At 40.3% G+C, this 24,899-nt stretch overlaps 1 protein-coding gene across 1 annotated transcript; it reads left to right on the top strand.

Moving 5' to 3' along the window:
- Window positions 1-4,489: 4,489 nt before the first annotated feature.
- LOC127423349 (nuclear receptor-binding factor 2-like) lies at window positions 4,490-23,863 on the top strand. Its single transcript, XM_051667576.1, has 4 exons — window positions 4,490-4,658; window positions 20,272-20,356; window positions 20,965-21,005; window positions 21,543-23,863. The coding sequence occupies exons 1-4, from the start codon at window positions 4,629-4,631 to the stop codon at window positions 22,164-22,166; spliced, it is 780 nt and encodes a 259-aa protein (XP_051523536.1). The 5' UTR covers window positions 4,490-4,628; the 3' UTR covers window positions 22,167-23,863.
- The last annotated feature ends 1,036 nt before the right edge of the window (window positions 23,864-24,899 follow it).

Below are 24,899 nucleotides of genomic sequence, written 5' to 3'. Positions count from 1 at the left end.
GGGTATTTAAACACAAGGAGCTAAATGAGGTAATGGAATACAGGTGAGGATGATGAGGAGCAGATGGAAGTGATGAGGGCAGTGCACTATGGGAGATGTAGTCCGGGAGAAAACTTCAAAATAAGAGTCCTAGGGAAACATGAGGGAGACAGACTGTGACATTACGAGACAGTGGAGGAAGAGATGAGTTGGCAGAACTTGATGGTGTAATCCAGGAGAGGAAGGTCTTGTTGAAATAAACCCATAAGTGAACCGGTCAGCTCCATGAATCTAGTCGGTCTGGACGTGTAGGAGAGGAGGATTAAGGGGAAATCACTGGAGTAGAAGGTGGAGAGGAATTGCAGAGAGTCTGTATTCTTTGTTAAGTCAGCCCTTCTGTAACATTGGGTACTTGGAGTGGAAGAGAGGAGACGCAGGAGTGGATACTTTCAATCTTTTAATAATATATGCAGGACTGGAACAAACGCTGGAGTGGAACAAACAATGGAGTGGAACAAACTATAAAGCTAAACATCACAAAAAACAACACAACGTAACACTTCAACCTTACAACGAAACACTTTAAGGACTGACAAATTAATTAACCAAACTAGAGGGTATTTAAACGCAAAGAGCTAAATGAGGGAATGGAATACAGGTGAGGATGATGAGGAGCAGCTGGAAGTGATTAGGGCAGTGCACTATGGGAGATGTAGTCCGTGAGAAAACTTCAAAATAAGAGCCCATGAGGGAGACAGACAGTGACAAGTAACGGAATACATGTAACGGAATTACGTATTTAAAGTACAAAATATAAGTAACTGTATTCCACTACAGTTACAATTTAAATAATTGGTCATTAGAATACAGTTACATACAAAAGGTATTTTGATTACTGAAGATTACTTTGCATTTTATTGTCATTTGTTTCATTTAATATTTAGTCCTTTCAGATGGAAAACATTTATACATGTAAATGATGCGATCCAAAGTGCATTTGAACAGCGGTGAAACACTTTCTTATGATGTGTTACATTCATACGAGCAGACAGAGAAGTAAGTTTGAAGTAAGACTGGAGCAGAAGAAATAGTAATAAACCTTGTGTAAATTGTCAGCTTTACGCTAAGCTAAAATGCTATTTCTAGCCATTTTATATGCATGTTACCAGGCACGATCATATTTTTTTATCAAGAAAATTCACGTTAGATGATAATTTCTTTTTTTCTAGTAAGACCTTTGATATTAGGGCGAAAATCGTATTCTTGATAATAATTGTTGTATTGTTTTCCTGTAAAAATATCTAAAAATCCTTAAAACAAGATCAGTTTGATATATCTTGTTTTAGAAACAACACTGCATAAGATATTTATGTTTCTCAGAGAATGTATTTTTTAACATGTGTATTTTGACCTACTGTACTGGCAGAGTTTTTATAGTCAAAACAAGTGAAAAAACTACCAGTGCTAAAGAAGTAATCCAAAGTATTTAGAATACCTTGAGTAATCTAACAGAATACATTTCAAATGACATTTTACAGCATGTATTCTGTAATCTGTAGTGGAATACATTTCAAAAGTAACCCTAGCAACCCTGTATATATATATATATACATACATATATATACACACAACACTGGCAGCCAAAAGTTTGGAATAATGTACAGATTTTGCTCTTATGGAAAGAAATTGGTACTTTTATTCACTAAAGTGGCATTCAACTGATCACAATGTACAGTCAGGACATTAATAACGTGAAAAATTACTAATACAATTTGAAAAAAAAAAAAATATCGTAAACTACTTAAACTACTTCAAAGAGTTCTCATTAAAAAATCCTCCACGTGCAGCAATGACAGCTTTGCAGATCTTTGGCATTCTAGCTGTCAGTTTATCCAGATACTCAGGTGACATTTCACCCCACGCTTCCTGTAGCACTTGCCATAGATGTCTTTTCAGGCACTTCTCACGCACCTTACAGTCTAGCTGATCCCATGAAAGCTCAACTGGGTTAAGATCCATAACACTATTTTCCAATTATCTGTTGTCCAATGTCTGTGTTTCTTTGCCCACTCTAACCTTTTCTTTTTGTTTTTCTGTTTCTAAAGTGGCTGTATCTTTGCAATTCTTCCCATAAGGCCTGCACCCCTGAGTCTTCTCTTTACTGTTGTACATGAAACTGGTGTTGAGTGGGTAGAATTCAATGAAGCTGTCAGCTGAGGACATGTGAGGCATCTATTTCTCAAATTAGAGACTCTGATGTACTTATCCTCTTGTTTAGTTGTACATCTGGCCTTCCACATCTCTTTCTGTCCTTGTTAGAGCCAGTTGTCCTTTGTCTTTGAAGACTGTAGTCTACACCTTTGTATGAAATCTTCAGTTTTTTTTTTGTATAGCCTTCATTCCTTAAAAAAAAAAAAAAAAAAAAAAAAAAAAGATTGACTGATGAGTTTCTAGAGAACACTGTTTCTTTTTTGCCTTTTTTGACCTAATATTGACCGTAAGACATGCCAGTCTATTGCATACTGTGGCAACTCAAAAACAAACACAAAGATGATGTTAAGCTTAATTTAACAAACCAAATAACTTTCAGCAGTGTTTGATATAATGGCAAGTGATTTTCTAGAACCAAATTAGCAATTTAGCATGATTACTCAAGGATAAGGTGTTGGAATGATGCCTGCTGGAAATGGGGCCTGTCTAGATTTGATCAAAAATTACTTTTTTCAAATAGTGATGGTGCTGTTTTTTACATCAGTAATGTCCTGACTATACTTTGTGATTAGTTGAAAGCCACTTTGGTGAACAAACGTACCAATACAATTTCTTTCCATAAGAGCAAAATCTGTACATTATTTCAAACTTTTGGCCACCAGTGTGTGTGTGTGTGTGTGTGTGTATATATATATATATATATATAACATACACAAACAAAAATAATAATATAATATATCATACTTTTATCATTCATATGTCAGGAAAGATCTCACTATAGCACATAAGAAAGGATATAACTTTTATCAATAATAGCTCTCAGAATATGTATTCTAAAAAATTCTATAAAATGTTTCTGCAAGAATGAAAATAGACTTGTTTTTGTTTTCATATTAACAGATAATATCTTTAATATTACAATTATAACTTAACTTAAATAGGAGAAACTGTAATTATTCAATTCACACCCGAAAACAGCTGTCATTTCACACAACACAATCACACACACACACACACACACACACGCACACATAAACAAGTGGTGGAGGCTTTCACTTGTCTTCAAAAAGTTGCATGTATCACTCACATCACAGTACTTAGAGAGTAGTGCATTACACAGGTAAATTCTGTGCAATCTTTTAAAATGAACTTCTTTGATTTTATTAGACATACAATACTTATGGTAACATCGATGTTTTCCTTTAATGTCTATTGCCAATAAAATTTTCCTCTTTCGGGAGTGTAATAATTGGCGAGTAGATGTATTATTACATTATTACTGAACAAAGATACACCTTATAAAGAGAGTTGGGGCAAATGTTTATGATGTATCTCATAATTTAAAGGAGCAACATTGGCATCAAGCGTTTAAAATGGGTACTGCAGTCCAAATTCAAAATTTGTATATCTAAATGTTGTACATTCAAATTCAAAATATTGGAGGGAGTTGTCTCTCCTGCCCCCTCCTCCCCAGAGTCGAAGCTCATGCGGGTTGCCAGGTTGAGGACACGCAACAGGAACGAGCAAACTGACAATGGCAAGCGACGAGCCTTACATTGTAAGTTGATCAGATAATGTATAAGTTTGCAATGTTTTTATTGTTTGCAAATTATAAACCAGATTATGTGGATTTTTTATAACTCTGTCAATGTTAACTAGATGTAGTCTATTGCTGGCTTCCATGGGGTGTCAAAATACTATTGGGAAATGGGCAGTGGGCGGGATCACACAGGCCAAAACACAAACAGAAATTCCGGCCGGAACGGACATTTGAAAGTAGAATATACTGGCTGTTGCATTGCTTTCGGAGAAGCCAGTATGTTTCCTAAATCTCCGATAACATATTATTATAATTTTATGCTTTAGTACAGTAAATATATTACATATTGCTCCTTTAAAAAGGTTTTCATCAGATGAATTACATCCAACGGAATGGCTTTCATAACAGTGCTAAACTCTTTAAAGGGAATAAGGTGTTGATAAACAGTCATAAACTCTTCTTAAGATAAAAGATCCTCTTTACTATCAAACACGTCTGCAACAAATATGATATCTTTACTAAACCATTTATGCAAAAATAGATTTGTTTTTAATCGTGACATCACTGTTGTTCCAAAGAAATTGTTTTATTGGGGGAGAAGTTGTGATTGTAAATTAACTACCATGCAAACAATGCTTGCTGATGAGACTTGAATTGAATGATGCTTAATTTAAAAGGTAATTTACCTGGCAAACAGCATCCTCACGTCATGCACGTACGTGTATTGTGACGCGGTGGTGACGTCGCGCAGGGGGAAGTTGTTGTTTTTGCTTGTATTTTGTAGCTGTGGATCAGTATCCGGTGATACCAGGGTGTCTGGTCCCGGAGTAAAGACACATCATGTACCAATGATCGTGTATGGATCCCTCATGTAGTGAAGGCTGTTGTCGATTAAGGAATGGAGGTGGTGGACAGTCCTCTTAACCTCGTAAGTGTTTGTTTACAAGCCATATTAGCATGCTAGCTGCGGTTAGCTTAGCTGCATATAAGCTCTGATCAGAACAACAATAAAGATGTGACCTGTCTAGAAATACGTCCATCCATTTACTGAGTTTCGTGGTAATTTAATCGTGCTGTGAATGCTTTATGTTAGCGGTGTTTTCTATGAGTTAGCTTCCACAAGCTTGTGTTGGTCACATTTAAACATTCACTCACTCTAAGTGAATTTACTAACATGTGATTTTAAATGTGTGATTAATTATCTAACTATGGCGGAAGATGTTAAGTCTTATGAAATTGTCAGTTCAATGATAGGATGTTACTGTAGGCTGTTTAGGAGATAATTCTGAAGACTGCGGTAAAGTTGTTTTTATATTGGACATTTGTTTGACATTCGCTGAGCAAATTAAGGGGCTGTTGCAAAAGTGCATAACGTGAAATAAAATAAAAAAATATCATTCCAAGATTCTAAAATAAGCGTAGCATCTTACAAATAGAATGTAATGGTGTGAATTAAGTGGAGTAGCATGAATAAATTATTTAAAGCTGTGAATGGGTTATTCACTAGGAACTATAACATTGTTATTACATTGATTTCTAAAATGTTCTTCTAACTCATAGAAACAGGTGTTGTTATAGCACCTGCAACACATCTTACACGGCTTGGATTTATTTAACTTTTTATAGTTTGGTGTTTTTTTTTTTTTTTTTTAATGAATTTTAGAATTTTTCAAATCTATTCTGGCTATGTGACCTGATTATGTCACACCACCTGTTATATATTTACAAACATCTGACACACATCGTACATGACTTGGATTTTGGAAATATGATATTCTGTATTTTTTATGAATTTTTGAAATGTTCAAATCTATTAACTTCCTGGTTATGTGACCTGATGATGTCACACCACCTCTTATATATTTACAAACACCTGACACACATCGTACACAACTTGAACTTTGGAAATATAATTTTGTGTATTTTTTATGAATTTTTAACATTTATAAATCTATATAACTTCCTGGTCAGGTGACCTGATGTTGTCACACCACCTGCATGCTTGCATTTCGCAGGCCATTTGTGAGCCATGGCATCCACCTCTGGTGAGGCTTGGGACATGGAGTACCAGAGGGAACAGTGGGTTGTCTCCGCGGAAGCAAACAGGTCCACTTCCACTTTGCGGAATATGTCCCAAATCCTCAGGACCGTCTGAGAATGAAGCCTCCATTCCCCGGGCGTATCTCCCTGGCGGGACATCAGATCAAAGGAGAAGAATTCTGAGGAAATGGTGGTTTCAGACCCGCTTATATAGGCCAACTGCGGACCTAAAGGGGCGGGGCTCAAACACCATTGCCAATTTTAGAAGTGCCGTTATTGTACAAAGGGCTTTGTGGCATGGGGGGGGGGGGAGCGGTAAGGCTCGTCACCTGGGCAGTAATTACTCTAACACCTGTCTCTCCCCTCTGCCGCTCTGGCGGGCCTTATCAGGTCTCCCTCTGCCATCACTATAATGAGAGACAGGTGTTAGAGTAATTACAGCCCAGGTGACGAGCCTTCCTGCTTTCCCTCTCCCGCAGACAGACACATTACCATGCCCCCCTATGCCACATTCCCCCACTGCTAACTCAGGCCGGGGCAACATCCGGCCTGCCTCCCCCCCACCCCACCCCCCCGCCCCTCAGCCACGACCATCTGTGCCCCCGGTCTGTGGATCACCTCAGACTTAAAGGGCTGAAGATCCAGATACCAGCGGGTGATCCGCGCATTAGTATACTTCATGCGGTGGATCCATGCAGAGGAGCGTGATCGGAACAGAGGGTGAAGGCCCGCCCCAGCAGGTAGGAGCGGAGGGTAAGAACAGCCCACTTAATCGCAAGACACTCCTTCTCGATGGTACTATACTTTGTCTCCCTGAAGGAGAGCTTGCGACTAATATATAGCACTGGCCATTCCTCCCCTCCCACCTCCTGCGAGAGCACCGCGCTCAGCCCCCTGTCAGATGCATCAGTCTGCAAAATAAAGGGGAGAGAGAAGTCAGGTGCATGTAAAAGTGGCCCCCAAACAGTGCAGACTTTACCTTAAGGAAAGCCTGTCGGCATGACTCTGTCAACTGGACCGGATCGGGAGCCCGCTTTTAGTATGGTCAGTCAGCGGGCTGGTGACATAAGAATAGCTTGGCACAAACCTCCAATAGTAGCTAGCTAGCCCCAAAAACTGTTTTACTTTCTTTTTGGTCTTGGGCGCCGGGCAGGCTGCGATCGCTGCGGATTTGTTAACCTGTGGACGCACCTGCCTGTGACCCATGTGGAACCCCAGATACCTAACTTTCACCCGCCCAATTGCGCACTTCTTCGGGTTGGCCGTGAATCCTGCCTGCCGCAGTGCTCTCAGGACAGCCCTCAGATGTTGCATATGCCGCCGTCAATCATTACTATAAATGATAATATCGTCCAGATATGCAGCGGCATATGCCATGTGCGGTCTGAGGATCTTGTCTATGAGGTGCTGAAATGTGGTCGGGGCCCTGAACAAACCAAATGGAGGCGTCACAAATTGGTGTCATCCAAACGTTGTGGAAAAAGCCGTCTTTTCTCTTGATATTGGAGTTTAAGGGATCTGCCAATAACCCTTTAAGTCCAGCGTCGAGTGAAATTGAGCCACCCCCCGAGGTGGTCTCGATATGGTGCTCTATGAGGTTCGTGCGACTGGGTAGGGTGAAAACACGTCCGTGAATTCAGCTTGCAACCGGGCAATGTCTGTAAGCTGCGACAGTGAGAGGTGGTTCCGCGAGGGACTGGGGTGAATGAATTTGATTCGGGCTCCGCCCTCTCCGGAACTACCATTGCCAAGGCTACAGGCACCACCTTCCTCCATGGTTTGAGGAGGTTGAGGTGGTAGATTTGACGCGCCCCTATCCTATCCGTTCGCCTAACCTCATAATCGAGATCTCCGACTCATTGTGTGACCTCAAAGGGTTCTTGCCACTTGCCGAGAAATTTAGAGCTTGAGGTGGGCAGCAATACAAGCACTTTATCTCTCTGTGCGAATTCCTGTAGTCGAGTGCCCCTGTCGTACAGTCGCCGTTGACGTTCTTGTGCTTGGTGCAAATTCTCCTGTGTTACCTGCCCCAAAGTGTGGAGTTTTGCTCTAAGGTCAAGAACGTATTGAATTTGGTTTTTGCTATTTGAAGGTTCTTCCTCCCAAGCTTCCCATATGACGTAGAGCACACCGCGTGGCTGGTGCCCATACAGTAGCTCAAATGGGGAAAACCCTGTGGAGGCTTGCGGGACCTTTCGTACTGCAAACAACAGGGGTTCGAGCCACTTATCCCAATTTTTAGCGTCTTTGTGCACAAACTTACAAATCATGTTTTTCAAGGGCTTATTAAATCGTTCGACCAACCCATCAGTTTGCGGGTGATAAACACTGGTTCGAATCAATTTAATGCCTAATAATTCGTACAGTTCGCGTAGTGTACGTGACAAGAACGTTGTGCCTTGATCAGTGAGGATTTCCTTTGGAATCCCCACTCGGGAGATAATTTTGAAGAGTGCCTCCACAACACTACGTGCTGAGATGTTTCGAAGAGGCACTGCTTCCGGATATTGCGTTGCATAGTCCACCAGAACTAATACAAAGCGATGCCAGCGTGCAGTCCGCTCTAATGGCCCGATGAGGTCCATGCCCCTCTCGAAGGGGACCTCGATCAGTGGCAGAGGGTGCAATGGTGCTCTTGGGGTGGCCGGTGGATTCACCAACTGGCATTCACTGCACGCCGCACACCATTTGTGTATGTTGCCGTGAATGCCCGGCCAAAAAAACCGGGCCATTATACGGTTCAAAATATTTTCATGATTTAAGTGACCAGCCATTGGGTTATAGTGAGCTGCCTGGAAGAGTGTTTCCCGGCGGCTCTTTGGTACTAATAGCTGCATTATATACTCTTTGGTCTGAGTGTCCTGCATCACTCGATACAACCGCTCTGTAATAATAGAAAAGTATGAGTATGTGAGCGCAACATCAGGCTGGAGCTGTTGACCATCAATTACTTTCACCTGGTCAAATACGTGATTGAGGGACTCGTCACACGACTGCTCCAGAGGGAAATCCCCCTCAGGGAAACCTCTGAGTACGGGAATTCCCCCGTCTGCATCATCAGGATGCGGAGCAGATGTCAGTGGCCCTGGTACCGCCTCCCCCGCCATAGCATCACACGTCACACACCGCAACGCTATTTTGCAGGACCCATCCATACACATTACCCTCAATACATTTTTAAAACCCGGCTAATTGGTCCCCAGAATTAGTGGATGGGTGAGGCGGGAATTAACCGCAGCCTCGACTCTATGCTTTTTTCCCCTGAATCGTATCTCAATGGTAACCACTGGATACTTGTGAATGTCACCATGCATGCACCTCACCCTCACCCACTTATACCTATCCAATGCCCCGCCTTGCACCAAGCGTTGGTGGATCAAGGTTTGAGAACAACCTGTATCCACCAAAGCTTGATGTATATCCCCTTTTACTCCTACTGGTATACAATACACCCCTGCCCGATCGGGGGCAGCCTGTGGAGCATCGGGGATCCGGACCAGTGTCCCCACCTCCATCACCAGACACCGATCCTGACTTTGTCCGGCTTCCCCACAGCTCCAGCAGACCGGCCCAGGCCTTCCTTCTGCACTCGTGGGGGTGGTCTCGCCAACCTGGGAGGGACAGCGGAGGGAGACAGGGGGAGTAGGAGGGACAGACAAGGGGAAGGGTCCTCTGGACTAGGGGTGGGGTTTGGGCGGGGCTCCTCCCCATTTCCAAGGAGCCGGAACTGGGTGGGACTGAGGGGGATGTGGGGGGGGGGCATGAGACACAGGGGGTGGAGAGAGAGAAGAAAACACTGCTTTGCTGCCTCCTGGAAATGCCGCCATTTAGTCCACTGCCAGCTGGACGGCCTCCTCCAGCGACACCGGGCGGTGGCACTGGACCTACTCGGACATGCCTTGAGGAAGTTGGGAGATGAACTGCACCAATACCACCATATCGACAACTTCTATGGCGCTGCGGGTTCCCCCCGCCAGCAACCATTTCCAGCAGGCGTCACAGAGCTGCTGCGCAAAAGCGAATGGGTGGCCATGCTCAGGGACCTGAATAGCTGCCAACTCTGCTCCGGGGTCTAACCGACCTGTTGCTGGATGGCCTTTTTCAGGTGACTGTAATTAAGGAGGCTGGCGGCGGGAAGTTGCTGTGCCGCTATCTGTGCCTCCCTGGAGAGTAAGGGCAACAGGCGGGCTGCCCACTGATCGGGAGGCCACCTCCATACCTCAGCTGTCCTCTCGAACAGGTCGAGGAAGGCCTCCTGATCATCATTTAGCCCCATCTTCATCAGGGCCACAGGTGGGGTAGCGCCAGCTCCCTCTCTGGCGATCAGGCTCTGGAGCACCTGCCAGTCCTCCGCTTGTGCCTGGAGCAGGACTTGGAAGCGCTGTTCCTGCTCCAGGCGTACCTCCATGAGGGCTTGATGCTGGTTCTGCTGGATGCTGGTGAGGGTCTTGAAGACTTCGCCCAGAGGTGAGGACTCCATAACGACATTCTCCTCCAAAGCTAGGTTTTTGGCACCACTGTGATAAAGATAGGATCGTAGGTAATGGAGGAGTCAGGAGACAGCGAACAGTTGTGTTTATTCTTATCGTCAGCTTCACACACACACACACATTCAAACATAAAGCAAAATGGCTCTGGGTGGCCAACTCAAAATAGCTTTCTCTCTGTGGTCTGTTGCTCTGGCCACTCTCTCTCTCCCCTCTGCCACTCTGGTGAGCCTTAACGCTTTCCCTCAACTGCAGACAGACACCTGACCACACCCCCCCATGCCACAGGCTTCAATTAGTACATTGAGAAAGGAATTTTCCATAGCGTCAGCGATGCAATGTTGAGAGACCGTACTCGAAAGGGAACAATTGATACTCATGTGAATGAAACCATTTTAAACGTAGGGAAACTTGTTTTCATTGGGTTTTTCAATGAATAACAACCTAAATTTTGATCAGTTCCTCACTCAAATGTATATGCTTTGTGTATTATATGGCTTTTGTGACTTGGAATTTATTGCACAAGTTATAAGGACAACTGAGTATTACTCTTTTGCTTCCTGTTTGGAGCATGGCATCCACCAGCATCTGCTTTCATTTTATGGAAAACATTTGTTTGGATAATCAGCTAAATAACTCGCATGTAAGTAAATTTTGTGTAACATGGAACAAGAACAGTAATAAGGGTTTCACATGAGCATACAATGCTATTAATGACAGAAGTTTTAGTTGTGGGTAAATCAGTTAGTAAGTAATCCAGATGTGATGTAAGCCTTCCAGGTCATTTGTAGTAAGTCCTGTATCGCAATGGATAGAGCAGGGTCTACTTGGATTGCCCTTGTTGGGATGGCTGTTGAGCGTTTTTCACTTTTGATGCTTGAAACAATTACATTTATCGAAAAACATCATAATTTTGCTATTATGATTTACAGTATTATCTGAACGAGACAGCATGAACCGCCATTATTTTGCAACTACATACCAATTAATGTTAAAGGATCGAATGTATAATGAATATCCAATATAAAAACATCTTTACCACAGTATTCTGAAGAAGGATCTCTTGTGAACATGCTGAAAATAAATACAGGAGCATCTTTACAGATACATTCATTTGTCATACAGTGTGGTCTAAAAGTCTGTGACACTTGACCACTGAAAAGGCTTGTATTTTGTTTTGATTTTTGAAATCAAATATTCATATTCAGGGTTCAATAAGTGCTTTTAGAAAATTATAAGCTTCACATTTCTTACTTAAAAAAAACAACAACAAATGGACCAATTCACTTCCATTGTACATATCTCACTGTAACCTAGTTTTTTGTTTCTTTTTATTTTAAGGAGGGACGAGTCAAAATGTTGTTGTTGTTGTTGTTTTTTTTGTTTTTTTTTGTGGTAGGCTAATCAACATTATGCATTAATTGAGCTTAATTTGTTTTAAACTCGGGATATTCCTTAGAAATATTTCTAATTAATTTTACGTCATACAGTTTAAAAATGCTAAAAATTTGTTTATTTCCATTAGAGGTCGACCGATATGTTTTTTTTTTTTATGTTTTTTTGTTTTTTTACTGGCCAATGCCAATATCCAGAGAGCAGGGTGGCCGATATAATGCCTATATATCACACAATATAATAGTAAGTTACATAAACATAAATTGTCTTAAATATAAATTAACATTTATTTAGCATTATATTTACTTAAACTTTCACACAAAAATTTTACTTTGTAATAATAATAATAATAATAAAAAGAAATCTTTCAAAATTAGATTTGTGCATTTTACATGATAGATAGCAGTTTCGGGTAAGTCTTCACATTTAATTAATTGTTTGCACATAAAGAAATTGTAATACATTAGAAAGAAAGAAATACAACAGTGCACACAGTAGCGCAGCAACCACAGACGGTATGTGCGCATTAGCAATCACATTTTCTCACAAAAAGACAGAATCAAACTAAATTGCATACAGTGCACAGTAAATATGACATTTACTTATAGCACATGTGAAGCACTTTTTCTTTGAAGTTGCTCATCACTCTCGTGCAGATCCAGGAAGCACAGCAATCTCTTGACCGCTTCCAGTTTATTTTGGCCGGATCCAGACTGTTATAAAATGCTCTTAAGAGAAATATATATAAGCGCTTCACAGGAAGAAAACTGATTTGTGTAAGTTTCGTGAGGTTTGTGAATTAAATCTTTTTAAACAAGATCTCTGCATATTTGCAGACGATATATCATAGAAGTTTTATTGATATTTGCCAGACAATTATGGAACTGTTGAGAGAGCGAGAGAGAGAATTAGCACGCAAGCACTTCAAACATCATGAGCTCCTTCGCGTCTGTCGCGGTTCTAATTTGCGGGACTGTTGTAATGAGATTGTGTTGCACATCCATCTATCATTGTGGTAACATGATGGCACTAACAACAAGAGAATCTGTGATTGGTCATTTACATGTCTCAGTTGGCTCCTTCACGTGCAAGCAGGTGATTCTCGGTGCCGTTGTAGCTTGAGAAACTAATCGGCAAAACGGCCGATAATAAAAAAAAAATTTGAATATCGGCTGATTTATCGGCCTCTGCGATATATATCAGTCAACCACTAAGTTCCAGGATTAAATTAGATTTTTGAATGCCAAATAAAATAAAATAAAAAAAGTGGATTCAGACCCCACTGTAAGTACTATCTCTTTGTGCTCTGTAATTTTTTGCATCGCCAAATCTGTTTTTATTTAACTTTCTTTTTTCTTTTCTTTTTTTTTTTTTTTTTTTTGTAATTAACATTTTAAAAAAAAATCTTATAATAACAAGAAACACACACACACACACACATATATATATACACACAACATTTAAACCCCCCAACCCTGCCTCCCCAAAAAACAATCCTGTGGTCACACATAAGTAAATATATACATACACATATATACACACACACATACATACACACACATACATACATACATACATACATACATATACATATACACACATAATAATCATACTCACTTAAAAACTATACTACAATACTCTCTCCACACCCCACCCAAGAGCCCCCCAAAAATTCCAAATACCTGCCCCATTTCCGGACAAACAAATCTAAATCACCCTGTCTTCCCAATGACACCTCCTCATAAGCCGCTACCCTCCCCATCTCCGTGCACCACTACACCACGGATATGGGGGTGCACCAGCTGACCTCCAACCCCTCAAAATAACCTGCCTGGCGATCATCACACAGGTCAGAACCCAGTTCTCAATATGGTCATCCCCCACATCGATGACCGCCCCATCGCCCAGAACACAAAGTCTGGGGCAAAACGAAACCCGAGTGCCCACCACGTCGCACACAAAATTCTGAACCTTCGACCAGAATTTCTGGATCTCGACACACCACCAAAAAACATGGGCCATGCCTCCATCCTCTGATTGGTATCTCTAGCACGTGGGTGTGTCTTTAAGACCAAGCCTATACAGTCTAGAGGGGGTCCAATAAAATCTATGCAAAATGTTGAATTGTATAAGACGCACCCTTGCATCTCTAGATAAACTTAAAGTTTTTAAGAATCTTAGCCCACACTCCTTCCTCCAATGCCAAGTTGAAATCTTTCTCCCATACTCTCTTGAGGGAAGTTAAGGCTCTGTCCCCCAGACTCTGAATTAACAGGGAGTAGTACACTGATGCCTCATGACCTTTTCCAAAAGCCGCAATCACCTCTCCCAAAACATCTGCCTCCTTATGGGGGTGTGTGCTACTCCCAAAAATAGTACAAAGCAGGTGGCACAGTTGTAAATACCTATAAAACTGAGGTCTGGGGATCCCAAAATGTTGGACCAAGTTTTCAAACGATCTCAACAATCCACTTTCATATAGGTCACCGATTGTAGCAACCCCCTAACAATCCACTCTGGCCAGCAGAAAGGGGACTTGCCACTACACAATCTTGGGTTCAGCCATATGCTCAAGGCAACATTTAAATAAATGTCCACTTTAAATAATCTGGACACTTTAGTCCATACCGAGTGTAAATGCAAAATAACAGGGTGTAACTTAACTTTTCCGATTAGTTTGATAGAGATGCTTTGTAATGGCGAAATAGGGGCAAGAACTACCAGTTCAATAACAAACCAGGGAGGGGCTCTCTCAGGTGGAAGTGACCAATGACCCAAATGTGTGTGACTGAACGCATAGTAATAAAACAAAATCTTGGGTAGGCCTAGCCCATCTTTGTCTATCGGCCTATGTAACTTATTAAAATGCAATATGGGACGTTTACCATTCCAAATGAAGGACTTCGCTATGCTATCAAATTGCTTGAAATAAGAGAGGGGGACATCTACAGGGAGAGATTGTAGCAGGTAGTTAATTTTTGGAATACAATTCATTTTAATAACATTAACCTTCCCAATCATCGATAGATGTAATGAAGCCCACCTGCCCACATCGCTCGAAAAACTTTTTATTAAAGGGTCAAAATTAACACTAACTAAATCAGACAAATTTGCTGGGAATAAAATCCCCAAATACTTAATGCCTTGTTTGGGCCACTGGAAGGTGCCTGGCTGGAAAGCCGTTACTGGACAGTATGCTGTCAGAGCCAAAGCTTCGGATTTAGACCAATTGACTTTGTATCCTGAGGAATTCTGTGGAAGCAAGGCACAGATCTAGTAGGTTCAGATACAAATAATAAAATATCATCTGCGTAAAGCAGAAGCTTATGCGCCACACCTCCTGCCACCACCCCTGGAAAATCATCCTCCTTTCTTATCGCGGCTGCTGATGGTTCCAGAGCAAGACAGAACAATAATGGAGAAAGAGGGCAACCATGCTGGGTGCTCCTATCCAGAGTAAAATAATCTCCGCTGCTACAGGGTGTCTATAAAGTAGACACCCTGTAAATCCAACCAGTAAATGTAAATCCAACCAGTAAATGTACTCCCGAACCCATACATTTCCAAAATCTTAAAAAGATAATCCTATTCTACCATATCAAACACCTTCAGCGTCAAGTGAGATGGCAACGACCAGAGACTGATCATTCGCTACTGACCACATGATATTGATGAGACGCCTGATGTTATCAGAAGAGCTGCGGCCCCGAATAAACCCCACCTGATCTATATGTATAAGAGATGTCATAACCTTACTTAATCGGTTAGCCAAAATTTTTGTCAAAATTTTTACATCTTATTGGATCAGGGAGATTGGACGGTAACTTTTACACTCGCTTGGATCTTTGACCTTTTTAAGAATCAGACTGATCCAGGCTTGTGTCATGGTTGGAGGAAGCTTTCCATTCTTTAATGATTCAGTATAAACTTCTAACAAAAGTGGAGCCAGTTCTGTAGCATAGGATCTTAAAAATTCTGCGGCAAAACCATCTGGCCCTGGAGCCTTGCCAGTAGGTAGGGACTTAATTACCTCGTCAAGCTCCTCCAAGGTTATCAAAGAATCAAGAGAGTTTTTTTGCTCAGTCTTCAGTTTAGGAAGATCTAATGGTTCCACAAAGTTTCTAATATCTTCATCAGTAGACGAAGACGTGGAACTATAAAGATCAAGATAGAATTCTTTAACCCTCTGGGGTCTGAGGGTGTTTTGGGCCCTGGAGAAGTTTTGACATGCCTTGACATTTGTGCTGTTTTTCAGTTGCTTAAAAACATATTAATGGCTAAAGTCTGATAACACTGTATTCAGCACAAACTGGGCTACAATAATATGTGAACAACATGTATGTACATGTTTGTATTTTTGAGAAAATAACATTTATGCGTGGTTTTTGAAAAAACAAAAATTGTAAGTCACTGAAATAAGGCTATATAACACATACTAAACATTTGTTCACAAGACTTTTGAGAACTGGATCTTGTAGCCTAGAGTTTTTGCTACAAAAATGATGTGAAACCATCCTGATCACTCAATCATACAAAACAATATAGTCATTTAACTTTTGTAAGACACTTTTAGTGTTAGAAAGGCCATATGCGAGGAGGCGTGGATGATCATGAATATTGATGTGATTCACACCTGAGGAGACAAAGACCCCTCCCCTGAGAGAGAATGAATGTGAGGAGACTTAATGATTGAATATACTATCTGGCTATACATTTTCTTTACATAAACACTTTACTTAAAAACTTTAGACCTACACTACCATTTAAAACTTTTAGATCTGTAAGATTTTTTAATGGTTTTAAAAGAAGTCTCTTCTGCTCACCAAGGCTGCATTTATTTGATCCAAAATACAGCAAAAACAGTGATATTGTGAAACATTTTTACAATTTAAAATAACTTTTCTATTTGAATATATTGTAAAATGCTGTAAAATTTGAATATATTGTAAAATGTATTCCTGTGATCAAAGCTGAATTTTCAGCATCATTACTGCAGTCTTCAGTGTCACATGATCCTTTAGAAATCATTCTAGTATGCTGATTTACTAATATGGGCATATTTACAGCACATTTTACACATTTACACCTGAACAGATATTTGCAAGCACAAGCTTTGTTGATGATAATGAGGCAGCATAAACACTAGTTAAAATATAATCTAAACATGCATATTATTTTTATATCATATTACATATCATATTTATATCATACAGCATACAATTTAAATACCTGCTTTAGCCGAAACAACATTTAAATGTAACTAAAACTTGCCTGTTAGGACATATTTCAAATTTCAATACTCTGAATCCTGGCTGGCAAGTCTGGAAATAGTCCAGCATGAAAATATGTACATGTTTATATAAAATAGCATGTCAACTAATGTAAGTAAAACTAAATGACTTACTCATCCGGAATTGTATCCTTGGCTGGATCAATTTGCTCTACAAAATGCAAACGTTCATCGTCGGAGTCCCGCTCTTTTTCTGGGGAAAATGTGAACTCTTCGTCACTATCCAGGACCATCTGTGGAGCTTCCTCACCTGTGTAGCGTGCCATCTTCCAAACATGCAGGAAAGTGAATGAATCTGATGATGAAACTTGATGTTTTTTAAGCCATTGTTGTGGGGGCGTTTACCATTTGCATATTTGCATAGACCGCCTCAGCACATTACTGTATGAATAGCGCGCTCTGTTGGTGGGTGGGATCACATTAGCGATAATGAGCTGAACCAGAGAAACTGTATATCGCTTTGTTTCATACAGATTACATTGCAGGAGAATTTATGTTTTAAATTTGAATTGTTTTATTTAAAAGTAGCTTTCTTTAGACATATGTTTCATGTTTGTGTGATAAGTATTCGCGGAGTTTCACTTCATTTTTGTGACGTGTTTCAGAAAGATGCTCGCGGAGACAGACGGCTGAAAGCGCACCCTGTTTATTTTCATTATTTTACAAAAGCACAAGGTTTTGTTGTTATTATGAGTGTACATAAATAAAAGTAGACCCTTTATAGTTTCTAATGATGTCTTACACTTATCTGTATGCCCAAAAATGACGGAGTATTTAAGTTGTTTCCGCTGTTATGCGGAAAAAATCCAGCAGGACGTGCCGGCGCGTCCGTCGACCCCAGAGGGTTAAAGGCATTATTAATATCAATGGCTGAGGTAAAAATTTCACCTCCAGCAGATTTCACTGAGGGAATGATAGAAAGAGACTCTCTCTGCTTTATATATCTAGCCAAAAGCTTCCCTGCTTTGTCCCCCGACTCAAAGTATGACTGTCTTGCTCTGAATAACCAAAACTCCACTTTTTGCGACAAAATAGTTTTATATCTATATTTCAATCGGGTCAATTCTCTGAGGCCATCAGATGACATACGGCGCTTCAGCTCTGCCTCGGCACTTTTAATATTTCCTTCCAACTCCACGAGTTCTCGTGCTTTGGATTTTTTGATGAATGGGGCATACTGTATGATCCGACTTAAGTGCCTCCCAAGCCACGCCCACAGAGGATACTGAGGACCAGTTGGTCTCCATATAAACACTGATTTCAGTCTTTAACATTTGTTGGAAATCAGGATTTTGCAAAAGGGATACATTAAGGCACCAACTGTATAATTTCTTTTTCTCGATATGTGGCAACATCTCTAAAACTCACCAGGGCGTGATCCGAGACTAAGATGTTTCCAATTGAGCCATCAACAACAGATGAAATGAGGGATTTGGATATAAAAAAAAAAATCTATTCTAGAATAAATCTTTTTATTTTATAATTTATAGTCCCTACCAGATGGGTTCAGAAGTCTCCAAATATCTGTAAGACCAAGATTTTTACACATCCTGTGAAGGGTCAGTGTTGCTCTAGGGGGCTTACACACTTTTGCTTCACTATGATCAAGGACTGAGTCCATCAAAAGATTAAAGTCTCGTCCCAAAATTATATCATGAGGGCTACCAGCAAAAAAATTTGGCCAGAATCTATCGGGGCCTGTCTCCATCAGCAGATCTGCGAACCGGGACTCTGTGAGCTCGCTCGATTTCCAGTTTGTGGGCTGTTATATCGAGCAGACTCGGGAAAAGCTCGACTAGGAATTTCACCATATCTCTGCCCTCTTCATGCTCAGGAATTCCAACAATTCGAAAGTTATTCCTGCGGCTTCTATTCTCAAGATCTTCAAGCTTTTCAAGAACACGTTCCAAATCAACTTTGGTCGCAGGCAGATTAGCGGCCAATTCCCTCTCCGATGACTCAAAATAATCGACTCGTCTCTCAACATCCGTCACTCTTGCGACTAACTCAGAGAATTTTTTTCCATCGCCGTAATCGATCGACGTATTACAGCGAGATCCTCCAAGTCCGCAAGTACCTTCGTCAACATCACCGACATGTTGGACAGTTGACGCTGGATTACTTCTCCCGCCGCGCCATCCAAATTGAGTCCCCGGTCCACAGGCCTGTCTGGGCTTTCATCTTGAACCCGTAAGTGTCTTTTAATGTCTCCAGAGCTCGAGGATTTTGACATCTTTGTCATGTTTACCTCAAACAGCAAATGTGTAACTGGGTGTATCGAATTTCACCGGATTATATCGTGAAAATAATAAAGCAATTCAAAAAAGCACCAGGACTTGTGCTCTGTAATGTTAATGGAATGTGAAGGTAAATGTAATTTTAATGTCATTTGTCATAGCTACAGTGCCTGGCCACTTTTTCAGCCATCTTGGTTCTGGGAGAATTTTTCCCATTCATCAGGGTTTTCATATTATACTTCATAAAAGAGTTCTAAGACATGAACTAAACCAACCAGTTTTGAAGTGAATCATCATCATTACAAACTTTAATTGAAGCAAAAAAAACATTTGAAAATCGGACAAAAAGACAAAAGTACATGACTGTGTACTTTCATCTTTCATGAGGGCAATTACTACAATCACATGAGGCATTGCAAATTACGTAATCAAATTAAAAACAATGAAAAAATGTCCAACTATTAATTAAAGTTGTTGATTATAAGTATAGAATAAATATTTACGTTTATTTCAAAATATTCATACATTTATAAATATATAAGTAGTTTGAGAGTGTAGGGAGGCATCATTCCAATTGCGTCATACATGAGTTTGCATTTGCTGCAGTGGTTGTTTGGCGTGCTTTGTTGGCCATGATTGATTGGTGAAGCATTTCATCTCAGGATCATAGGTAATTTCGTTTTTGACCAGGATTTCCATTCTTAAACACAATTTCTTAAAAATGAAGTCAAAATAACGCTTCAGAAGAAGCATATTCGTACCATTGATTAACAGCCTTAGAGCTCAAGGTAGGTCTGTTTTTAAAGGTTGATATGTTATTGTAAAAAATTATTTTACCTACGAAAAAATAAATGGAATTTTTACTTCCAGAACCCGATTGTTGCGCTCTATTAAAGTACACTTCGTTCAAGTGATAAGAAATTCTCATGTAACCTAAGTTTTGTTGTAGAGTTGCAATCACAGTTACACAATCAGGGAAAACATTCTAGAAGAAGATAAATGATTACCTTTAGTGTCAGTAGTATGATTTTACACATTTAAAAGTGGACGATTGAGTAATATAATTGGTTATATCCTTACTCTCTCTCTTAGGCCCATCAACAGTGCAGGAAAGCAGACCGCTTGCTGGCCGCAGGGAAATTTGAAGATGCCATCTCCTGCCACAGAAAAGCTGCAGGTTTTTCCATGTTTTATTTCCACTTTTTCTATTTTATCTCATTTTTTCTGTTAGGTAACTATTTTGGGCTACTTTAAAATTAAAATTCTTAATTTACGAACCCAAATGACTTTCTTTTTTTTGTCTTTTTTTTTGTCCATGGAACACAAAAGGAGATGTTTAGCTGTGTGAGGGACAACCAAAGTGAATGGGGAGGGATGCTGTCGAGCTGCAGTGGAGAAGAAGGGCTTACATTTTTGTATTTTCTTGGACTGTAGAGCACAAGTCGAATGGACTATTTTGTTTATGCTTTTTTGCTGCTTTTTTTTTTGGCATTTTTGGAGCTTGACCGTATCCTCCCCATTCACTTTGACAGTACGGAAAAGAGCAGCCAGGACATCCTGCTAAATAGCTTGTTTTGTTTTCTATGGAAGAAAGAAAATCATATGGGTTTAGAACAACGTGAGGAATAAATGATGACAGGATTTTCCCTTTTGGGTGAACTATCCCTTGAATGGTGGTTTTTCATTGAAAAACCTGGTTTAGTTCAGGGCTAAACTCGACCTGTGTTTGGGAAACTTTTGCCAGAAGAGGATGCATAAACAACCTGTGCTTTCTTCATGTTACAGAACTTCTCAAGGAGGCCATGACGCTCACAGAGTGTGAACAGGTATGCTTATATGTTCCCTCTTATTGGTCTGGATGTTTTGTTACCTTAAAGTTACACAAGTGTTGGCTTTTCTATTTTGCTAAAATGAAGCTGCTTGATTTCCTTGTTAGCAAATTATTAGATATCTTAAAAATGAATGGGAGAGATGCTCTATTACTCTCCATTACTAAGATATTTCCTGCAATGGTAGACGATATAATCAAACTTAAATGGTGCACTCAATAATCTTTTCTAATTCAGAAAATTTTACACACAAAGCACTGAACAGTTTCCAAATGTCCTACAGTTGCTGCTGTGTTTGTTTCCTTAACTTTCCAATGCAGCATGCCCATGCACACTCATCGAAAACCTACAACACTAGTTGCACCTGCTAATTTTCTGTGCCAGTCCAAGACAGCTGCTACATTAGCCAGCGCAACATAAACAAAAAATTACTGAGTGCGCTTTTAGTGTGTTCAGCCTGTTTATGTTGGTGTATGAAAATTAGTTTAGTCTAATTATTAGTTTCTATCTGTTCATGCCTTGTTTGTTGCATAGGCTCGCTTGTCTCTGGAGCTTCAGAGGGACAGTCACGTAAAGCAGCAGAGGCTGATCGAGGAGCGATGGAAGCGAGCAAGAAGAGAGGACAAGCCCAGAACCCTCCAGCATGTCCCCTCCTCAGACCAGCCCCTTCGCCGCCACCCCCATCCAGGCGCAACGGCTCTAGACATCTCCCAAGCATCTGAACGTGAGTACGACACATGGCTGTACCTCCTGAAGAACAAAGGCACCGCCCCAGAGCCCTGCCCGGGCAGTAAAGCACAGAAAGACGACAAAACTCGTCTGGAAGAGCAGCAGACCACCATTAACGACCTGCGCAAACTGGTGGACCGTCTGGTGTCCGAGAACGAGCATCTTAAACAGGAGAATGAGAATTTGCGGGCAGAGAACACGAGGCTGAAGAAGGAGCCCTACGTCGATGCAGACTTCGTGGACAGATCGGAGCTATGGGTGCTTCCGCAGCCGGGTGAGGAGCGCAAGGCAAAGAACATTCCCATCCCCCAACTCCCCCCACTAGAGATGCCCACTCAGGAAATCCCTCTGGAAGACCTTCCCGGCCTGGAGCTTCCTGAAGACATCAAGCAAGAGCTGCAGGAGTTGCTGGATGGGGAGAAGCTGTGATGGATTGTTCTCAAAACATGCACCAAAGGGAGACTTCGTATGCCATAACGTGCCAGTGAACACGCATTAGATGCATTCGCCAAACTGAACGCGGCTTTTGGTGAAGCAGCTCAGCGGCATAAATGACGGTTTACACAGCCGCCTGCACGTTGGGTTCACTCCTCTTCTCAGTGGCGCCCTCTACGTACCGTAGCTATTGGATATAAAGTAAAAACAAAGAAAACAACTTTTTGAAGTAATTGTGCCTTTTTGAACATTTCTTACATGTTTTTGTTATGAATTTTGAAAAGGGAGACAAACAGACTCTCTGTGGGACACTACGTTATCGTCTTTACGTACAGATAGTATCCACATCTGACCTTTATCTGCAGGTGATTTTGCCTCTTTCAAAACCCCTCTTTGAACTAAAAAAATCTATTTCCCACACGCACACACACAAGGGGCAGTGAACACTGTGAACTACATCCACACTGTGTGTGTGTGTGTGTGTGTGTGTATGTGTTTTGTGCAGTACCCTAACTTGTTGATTAGCACTATTGATGTTGATTTGAGGTTTGTTGTGGAAAAGTTGAAAATGCAGCTTCAGTTGTCTATATCAACACCACAGATTTTGGGCATAGAAGAAAGCCAAGAGCAATTAGTTATGCATTGTGTTTCCGTACACAGATAACCAGCTTGCAGCAGTACACACTTGTTTTGCCTTATTGCAAAAGTATAGATTAATATGAAGCCTGGGCCTGATGTCTTCACTACCAGATTTTCACCCTGGAAAATTCTTTACACAGTGGCTTTGTACAGTAGCAGCCGTGAACTATAGAATACTATTTTATTATTTATATAGGGTAAGGGACTTTAAGAATGAACAAACCATTTCATTTGAGATGTGTCAAAGAGAGTATAAAGTATAAGCAATAATCATGTTTAGTGCTACTGTAACACTTCACAGAAATGGTTGTTTTTTCCTTTTTTATTTGCTATCTCTGCTGACTGTCTTTGATGTTTTGTCCTATAAATTCTTGCTCAGCTCTGTCATTCTGTCGCTGCACTTCAGCAAAATCTTAGATCCAATGGCAACATAACATAAATGGAGGTATCCATGAGCCTTCATTCTTTTTCTAGATCAGGACCTATGTGGACCTCTCGACGAACTAAAAAAATATGTTGTTGGTGTTTTTTTCCAAGCTTAATTTGTACTGTAATTAGTCATGAAATGTTTGGATCACAATGTTAATATTTTCAGGTAACATTGCACAATCATACCGTGTCTAACAATAAACCAGGTTCAATCCTCGTACTAATCACAAGCGTACTAACATGTGCCACACGCACCTGGGAAGAGAAAGCTTTTTAATGTGACACAGAAGTCTTTTGAATTATGGGGTTTTGGGTCATGAAGAGGGAACCAAGTTTGCATTTTTGCTTTCTTGTTTTATTATTTTTTTATTATTATTATTATTTCAATGTTTAATTACTTGTTTACCACAGTAATCAGGGTGCATCAGATTTGTTTTCTTAATTTTACATTTTTTGTGTGACGTGAAAATCAGCAGAAATCATGTGGCGAAAGGGTTTTGTTGCATGAATGACAGTTCTAGCTGTAAGTATATGATTAAGATATTAAAAACAAGACTTTATGTATAATTCTTTGTGAGTTTACTTGTTCTGACAAGCATTAAATATTTTAACAAGTGGAGGCACTAATCTGTTTAATTTGTGAGTCCACCTGCTTGATTTTGTAGTTTCACTTTTTTCTTAATTCAGTAGTCATAATCGGAGGTGAATTTGCCATATGGGTTGACAAATTTCATGTCCATGAAAGTTTTTCAGAGAGACTCCATTTTAAATATGAGCGATAATTTTGTCAACTTTTAGGAGTTCGCTATCATAGAGATGGTCTCAAAGCTAACACACATATGGACAATTATTGTTTAATTTTAATTTTTTGTTTTTTCAGTTTGCTTTCATGAGAGCTTTAAGGTTGTCACAAATTTTAAGACTTTTTTTTTATCGTCTTTTTGCACTTAAATAGTCCTACAGTGTGACAAAATTGTTTTTAGATCTACACACAGTGGTGTAGCCAGGCCCACCCAGAATATTATAGATTATTGTTTGACTTAAAATATATATTTATAAAATAGTATAAAATGCATAAATTCTGATTTCTGAAAGTGTTAACATCCGGGAAGCGGCACATTCCAAAAAATTATTTAAGGAAAATTTGGTTTAAAAAAACTGTTGGTGAAAACTTGGCCCATCCATTTTTATTGAGGCCCACCCAAAAGTAATTTCCTGGCTACGCCCTTGACTACACATATTCTCTTTACCCTCCATGTTGTAAAATAATAACTACACAAGTATTATATCATTCACATACATTTCTATATTGGACACCAATTATGAGTGCAAGTTATTGCCAAGTGTAAAACCATTTTTAATTATTTTAATATAAGACTCTTCATAGAAAAGACATTTTGAAAAAAGTGAAACTGAGCTTGCCACTGCCCCACAAACACTTTTCTTTGCTACGTATCCAGATTCCCATAAGAGCTCAACAACTACCTCTGGTGTTCAATCTGTGAATGACACCATGTGTTTCAAATATGGGCAAAATTCAGGATGACAGAATCAACAAAACTCAGTGTTATAAAATGAGCAATATCATGCTAAAGCAAAAAGGTGTATGAGTACGTGCTAAATTGAATGTGGTCACAGTTAAAGGGTTGTTCTTCAAAA

This window comes from Myxocyprinus asiaticus, chromosome 32, assembly GCF_019703515.2.
Source record: "Myxocyprinus asiaticus isolate MX2 ecotype Aquarium Trade chromosome 32, UBuf_Myxa_2, whole genome shotgun sequence".
Classification (NCBI taxonomy): Eukaryota; Metazoa; Chordata; class Actinopteri; order Cypriniformes; family Catostomidae; genus Myxocyprinus; species Myxocyprinus asiaticus.
The sequence above is the reverse complement of the archived record's forward strand: the minus strand, read 5'-3'. Positions and strand labels throughout refer to the sequence as shown.